The 7,325-nt window shown below is 39.1% G+C and overlaps 1 protein-coding gene across 1 annotated transcript; it reads right to left on the bottom strand.

Annotated features, from left to right (window-relative positions):
• Positions 1 to 4,655: 4,655 nt before the first annotated feature.
• On the bottom strand, positions 4,656 to 5,734 carry LOC107552506 (free fatty acid receptor 2-like). Its single transcript, XM_016234401.1, has one exon. The coding sequence runs from the start codon at positions 5,571 to 5,573 to the stop codon at positions 4,656 to 4,658; it is 918 nt and encodes a 305-aa protein (XP_016089887.1). The 5' UTR covers positions 5,574 to 5,734.
• Between the last annotated feature and the right edge of the window lie 1,591 nt (positions 5,735 to 7,325).

Here is a 7,325-nt window from a genome sequence, read left to right as displayed (position 1 = left end):
GTTTCCCTCATGGATGCCCTCCTTCGCCCCGGAATTTCTCCGCCTCCTGCTGGAGCAGGGGGAGAGATCGCTCGAGGACCATACTAGACTGTTCTAGCTGCTAGCAAGCACCACCAGCTACCCGGACGACGCACTCTGTGCATTCTACGACGCCAGTCTAAACATCGAGTGCAGAGCGCCGTCGTCCGAAGATGGTCCTCGAGCGGAGTTTGTGGAGTGGATTCTGGCGAGAAATGGATCGCCTCTCATCGTCACGCCCGAGGATGATCTCGCCAGATCCACTCTGGACACAGAGCCCAGCCCACCATCTCCCCGCTGTGCGGAGCTAAAGCCAGAGTCCACCGATGACGGAGAGCCGCGATCTACGAGCCAGCTCAATGCGACTGAGCGGAGGATCGCCCCGGAAGTAGAGCCCAAGCTGTCAGGCCAGGTGCGAGAGCCGGCGACAATGCCCACCATGAGGGAGAAAGCCACAGACGGTGTGAGCGCGGAGAGGAGCTCCGCCCCCTGCACCGCGGCTGAGGGTGAGCTGAGTATGGCGCGGTGAAAGTACCAAAGCGAAGAGGAGAGGGCTCCAGTCCCCGAATCCAGTCCAGAGCGCCCTCCAGTACCAGCCTCTCATAAGCGCCCTCAAGTGTCCGCTCCTCCTGAGCGCCATCCTTTTCCCGTGTTCAGCCTAGAGGCTTCCAATCCAGAGTTAAGCCCTGAATGCCCGGAGACGCACAAAGGCTCACCCTCCCACCCGCTCCTGCCTCCTCCACCGCTGTCGTCTGGCAGCCCCTCTGCTCGTCCTCAGCCCACCATCAATACGGTGCAAGCGCCGCGGGTCTGCCATCCTCCAGCGTCGCCTTGGCGCCTCCAGCCTCCGAGGCCCGGACTCCGCCTCGGCCCGTAGACCCAGCGGCTCCACCTCGGCTCCTAGCTCCCTCACCTCCACCGTCATCCGTCGATACACAAGCTCCACCGGGCTCCCTCGTCCCTCCGGCTCTGCCATGGTCGGGCATCGACCCGCCATCGCCTCAGGACTCTGCTCCTCCGGCTGCACCTCCTTGCTCCGTCCCACTGGCTCTATTGGGCTCCTTCCTCCCGCCAGCTCCACCTGGGTCCTCAGTCGCTCCGGCTCCGCCGCGGATCTCCGGATCTCCGTCTCCGCCTTGGTCGCTAGAGCAGGGATTTTCATCCTTTCATCCCAAGGACATGCGCCTTTTTTACATTGTGGTATTATCTGAGAGGGTTTTCATATTAAAACTGTCTGATCTTGTATTTTTATTGCAGCACATAATATTATACTAATATGAAGCTATTTTAAAATGTATCTTTTATTTATCACATCAAAGTCATCGCGGCACTGTCAAAAAAGAGTCATGGACATGTGATGTGAGTGAAAATGGGCAGAAGCTACATCATCATGTGTCCACTCATAGTGTGTCACCACATGCACGAGAGCCTATCAACTCGCAATTGTGAGTTATAAAGTCCAATTTTGAGGGGGGAAAAACACTGATATTTCCTCAAGAATTGCGAGTTAATATCTCACAATTCTGACTTAACTCGCAATGGAGAAAAAAGGCCCAATTTTTTTTTTTTTTTCAGAATTCTTTTTTTCTCAGAATTGTAAGTTTATATCTTGCTGTTATGACTTTCTTTCTCAGAATTGTGAGATTATATCTCACAATTAGGACTTACTCGCAAGTGCGAGTTTATATCTCACAATTCTGTGAAAAAAGATAAAAAGTCGCAATTACCTTTTTAATTTTTTATTCAGTGGCGGAAACAGGCTTCCATAGAAGAACGAAAAATAATTTTGTTGTTAGTAAATCAGATCCGTGCTTCATGTTCAGCCTCGTGTACGCTACGTGTGCGAGCACGAGCAATAAGATGCTGGCTGCAGTTCACTTAGCGGCCACCGGTGTCGCTAATAACAAGGGTTTCTGAATTCTGCAAATAGCCTCTTTAGGAGTGTTCTTTAGATTATTAAAATATTCTTCACACTAAGAAAAAAATGGTTGTTTTAAGAACTGTTCACTGAAAGGCTCTTTAGGAAACCAAAGATGGTTCTTCACTGTGAAAATCCCCTTTTGGAACCTTTATTTTTAAGAGTGACCTGTTTCGTGATTCACCTGAATATACTGTGCATGATGAGCATCTGTGTGTGTGTGTGTGTGTGTGTGTGTGTGTGTGTAATTGACTGTAATGTGTCTGTCAGTGCGTTTAGCTCCTCAGCATGTACAGCTTTATGGGGGTGGGTTTGTTCTGTGCCATCGTGGGCAACATCCTGCTGGTGGTCTCCACGGCGACGGACTACTGGATGCAGTACAGACTGTCCGGCAGCTTCGCACACCAGGGCCTGTGGAGATACTGCATGTCTGGCAAATGCTACACGCAGACCGACAGCATCGGTGAGTGAGAGACTGACTGCAAATATCATTTTTCTGAAGGTTTAAATAAAACAACTTCAAAAGTCAAAATACGTACAAAATTTCACTTCATGCTTAAAAATGTCATGTTTAATTCAACATGCCGTTTCTTGTTTATATATATATATATATATATATATATATATATATACACATATGATTCCAGCATTCCCACACATTTTGACCAATTAATATCCATAACTTTTTTAGTCATTTGTGTTAATTGATTTTCTAATTATTCATTATAGACATGTCCATGACATTTTATATGACTTCATTCAGATTTATTGATTTCAATGTTTTCAGCCCTGGAAATTCATTTTAAAAATCCCAGGCGTATTCACATTTTCTTAACAATAAACAAACCAGGAAAAAGTTTAATATTGATAATGTTTTTGTAAACCTCTCAACATTTTGGCTGTTAATTAAACATTTCTACGACTTTAGATTTTATTCATTTCGATGTCATTTTTGTTACTTAAATAAGTAAACAAACAAACCCAGGCAACTGTTGCATATCCAGAATGTTTTAACAAAACTCAGAATATTTTCACTTTTAAAATGTATAAATAAATTTAAAAAAAAATTTTTTTTTATGAAAAATATGCACACACACAAAAAAAAGTTATTTTTAACTTGTTGTTTACATTTATTTTAAAGGGGACATCAGATGGCCATTTTCCAGAAGTTGGTATGATTCTTTAGGGTCTTCATGAAATGTCTGTAACATACTTTGGTTAAAATTCCTCAACGGTCGTGTAAAACAACACCATTTTTACCTTGTCAAAATCCGCTCTGTTCACAGCGACCTGTTTCGGTGCATGTCTCTTTAAATGCTAATGAGCTCTGCTCACCCCGCTCCCTCTCTTCCATGGAAGAGGAAAGGAGATATGCAAATAATCATAAAAAAAGTGTGAGACCTGCTTCTTCTGGAGGTGCAGCTGGATCATGAAGAGTGGGTGCTGCTGATCCATCCTTGAGTTTGAACTCTTTAGCAAAACCTGCCTTGAATTGTCCCTCGTTCAGAAACCTTTTCTTCAGGGATGAAAAAAAAGGAGTGAATGGATTTGTATCATTGTAAGCTGAAGGGTCAACATATTGGTTGTTAGTTTGACATTTCTACAACTTTTTTAAAATGACAATTAAAAATGTAATTTAATTAAAGCGTTTTAATGACAATTAAATGTTCAAATTCCCTGATATTTTTTAGGTTTTCCAGCATGGTGGAAACGGAGTTATTAAAAAAAAATCCAAAATGTTTTGAATATTCAGAATATTTTAATGAAGCTCTCAACATTTTCACTGTTAATTTAGAAATAAACAGAAAAACTATTAAAACTATTACTCTATATTTTATATTAATACTATTTTTGTTTGAATATTTTAATACAATTTAAAATTTTTGTAATTTGATTTTTAATTTTTGTAGTAATTTCTTTTAGATTAATTTAAAATTCTTTGATATAGTTTTCAGATTTTATTAGCAACATCCATAAATTAGCCAGGAAAAAGTTTAATATTTATAATATTTTGGTGAAACTCTCAACATTTTGCCTTTTTAATTTGAGTTTTCTATGACTTTATTAGATTTGATCAATTTCAATGAGGTTTTAAAATTCCCTGATATTCAAAATTTCTTAATAATATCCATAAACTGACCAGGAAAATGTTTAAGATTAATAATAATTTAGTAAAACTCTCAACATTTTGGCTATTAATGTGACATTTCTATTAGATTTTCAGGCTTGAAAATTACTATTTTAAAATTCCCTGATATTTCTTGTTTCTGATTCCCGTGATAGTTGAAACTCGGTTAATAAAAATAAATTCCAAAACCACCACAGGAAATGGTTGAATATTTTAATGAAACGTTCTTGAGCAGCAAATCAGAATGATTTCTGAAGAATCGTGCGACACCGAGTAATGATGCTGAAAATTCAGCTTTGATCACAGGAATAAATTACATTTCAAAATATATTTAAGTAGAGAACAGTTGTTTTAAATTGTAATAATATTTCAGATTTTTACAGTATGTTTGATCAAACAAATGCAGTCTTTCTTAAACTTTCTTTAAAAAAAAAAAATTCTTAACAACCCCAAACTTTAGTACTACTTTGAAAAATAACTATGCTAAATGTATCAATCCTTAAATAATGAATGGATATTTAAAGTTATTCAATTAATACATAGATTTGCATGGAGTCATGACATAGCTGATGTTCAAATGCAAAAAAGGGTTCATTCTGCCACAATCACAAGTTCAGTGTCACTCTTTTTAGTCTTCTGTGTAAAACAACACCACTTCTTGAGTAAAGAAACCGTTTTGCTTTCACGGAAAGTGGAGGACGAGAAGTAAAAGACGAACGGATCCAGACAGGTGTTGAGGGTGCTGGGCAGGAGCGTGTAGTACCTCCACGACGGGCTGTTGTTGCTGCTGAAACCCACCAGATGAGACAAATTGTAGGGTAAAAAACAGAGTAAAAAGATGGTGAGCGTGCACAACGCCATGCCAATGGCCCTTTGCTTTTTCTCTTTAGATATATGAGGCCTGCTGTACAGGATGTAGATGCAGTTGATATAGCAGAAGATACAAACTAAGAGCGGCAGCATGTATATAACCACAAAGAATTCAAGTCGGACTGGTAACAAGATCTTCTTTTGCTGCTCTGTGAAGTTTTCATAGCAGACCGTTTTGGGAAGGGTGGCGTTCAGATCTGGCATGTGGACAGTGATGAAGACGATGCTGCAATGGGCAGCGCTGACCAGCCAGATGATGACGCTTCCTGCTGTGGCGTAAAGCGGCTTACGCAACAGTCTGTACTTGAATGGAAACGCCAGCCCTAAGTAGCGGTCAATGGCTATAGCCATGAGCAACAGGGAGCTGGTGTAAATGGTGGTGAAAAAGAAATAGGAGGCAATGGAGCACAGGGTCTGGGATAAATACCACTTCATGCCAACGGCGGCTTCGTACATCTTGAAGGGCAGAAAGAGCAGGAAGACCAAGTCAGAAGCCGTCAGGTTGAAGAGCAGGATGTCATTCGGACTGGGTTTGTCACCCAGTTTCTTAAAGAAGGTGCAAATAGCCAGTAGATTGGCAGGAAGGCCGATCAGAAACGTCAGGATGTAGACGGCTAAAATCACCCAGTGGTTTATCATTTTGCATGTGAATGGACTCTGAAAAACATCAACATGAGACTGACATTTATCCAACAAGGTATATGATAGTTGAAATGCCACTCGTATGGGTACTTTGATAATTGATTTGGCCAACACTAATGAACAGCTACAGTGGTTCACAAATGTATTTGGACATGTAAGTCACACATAAATGGTCTGAAACCATGATTCAGAGTTTCAGTTTCATAAAAATCAAACAAACCAAAAAAAACGCACTGATCGTTAACAGGAAGTTGCATTGAACAAACATTAAAAATATTATTTAAAAAAAAAATACACACACACACACACACATATATATATATAATAAACCACGCCACTTGATTTTGTTATCTAATACATTTTTATTTATTTATTTAGCTAGCTAGCTAGCATTTTCAATGCAACTTCATTTTCCAAAAATGCAATTGGACATGAAAGTCGTTGTATTATAGATAACAAAAACAAGTGGCTTGATTTATTTTCAGTTCGCCATTTTATTTTTAAATGTATTTTTTAATGCAACATCCTATGCACGATCAGTACATTTTTTTTTTCCTAAAAAATATCTGAACATGAAAGACACACTTAAAAATGTCTTTAAAGGAATTGTATTAAATAACAAAACCAAGTGGCATGCTTTGATTTTATTATTATTATTATTATTTTAGTTTTACTTTTTCAGTGCAACATCCTGTGTGTGATCAGTACCCCGATAAGACACTTACAAATGTCTTCAAAAGCATTGTATTAGATAACAAAACCAAGTGGCTTGGTTTATTTGATTTGATGGTTTATTGTATTTTATTATTATTTTATAATATTTTATTCCGTTATTTTATTTGATTATTTGCTTTTTTAATGCAGCGTCCTGTGAGTGACCAGTACACATTTTATAGTATTGTTTTATAAGTATTTTATTCAGATTTTTTAAAAGTGTGACTTTAACACTTAAGACCAATGTACAGTATATTTGTTTAAAACGGAGTATTGTTTCGACACAAGGGAAATTACTTAAGTCACTAATATGAAAACTGCCTTACTTACCACAAACGCCTGTGTGCTTCCTGGGGTCTTCTAAGATTTAGTCTGATTTGCCTGTTTTATTCCTGTAGACGTTGCCTGAGAATAGCCATATAGAGCACAGCTCATTGAATAGGATGTTTAAGAGATTCTTTTGTCATACTGAAAGGATAACTGACTGGTGAATGAAAGCAGACGCAGCTAAAGTTTAACTAAAATGCAAAACTGGAAGTGTGTATAATATCTGAACTATAGAAGTGCAAACTACATGCAAACCTCAGTGTAAACAAACATGCATCAAAATATGTGTTCACACACTCACAGTCAGCTTGCAACAAACACATTTTCAGTGTTTCACATATTCAGGTTTTGTATTGGGGGGAGTATTTTGACATGACATGAAAATTTAAATGTTTTTGTCAAAGCTTGTAAAACTGAAAGTATAATAAAATAATTATGCATTGATTTTGGTCTTACCGTTTCAATAACATAAATACAGTTCCCTGGAGAAAGGTTTGAGCTGGCTCAGCATGAAAGATGTCCAGTCCAAGTTTACTTAAGTTGCACACCTCTCCTCACTGACGTAGACACATCCGTTTATGATATGAGATTAAAAAAAGAGGATGATCTCTTTCTGAACTTTTGACTTCTTGAATGTAAATGGCATCTATCAGGAGGAAAGGGGTTTTCCATGCAACCTAATTTATTATTATACCCCCCCCCCCCCCC

Source organism: Sinocyclocheilus grahami, unplaced genomic scaffold, assembly GCF_001515645.1.
Source record: "Sinocyclocheilus grahami isolate Dianchi unplaced genomic scaffold, SAMN03320097.WGS_v1.1 scaffold452.1, whole genome shotgun sequence".
In the NCBI taxonomy this organism is placed as follows: domain Eukaryota; kingdom Metazoa; phylum Chordata; class Actinopteri; order Cypriniformes; family Cyprinidae; genus Sinocyclocheilus; species Sinocyclocheilus grahami.
The sequence above is the reverse complement of the archived record's forward strand: the minus strand, read 5'-3'. Positions and strand labels throughout refer to the sequence as shown.

Coding starts and splice junctions, on each gene's coding strand:
- LOC107552506 (XM_016234401.1), bottom strand. CDS start 5,573: ATGATAAACCACTGGGTGATTTTAGCCGTCTACATCCTGACGTTTCTG.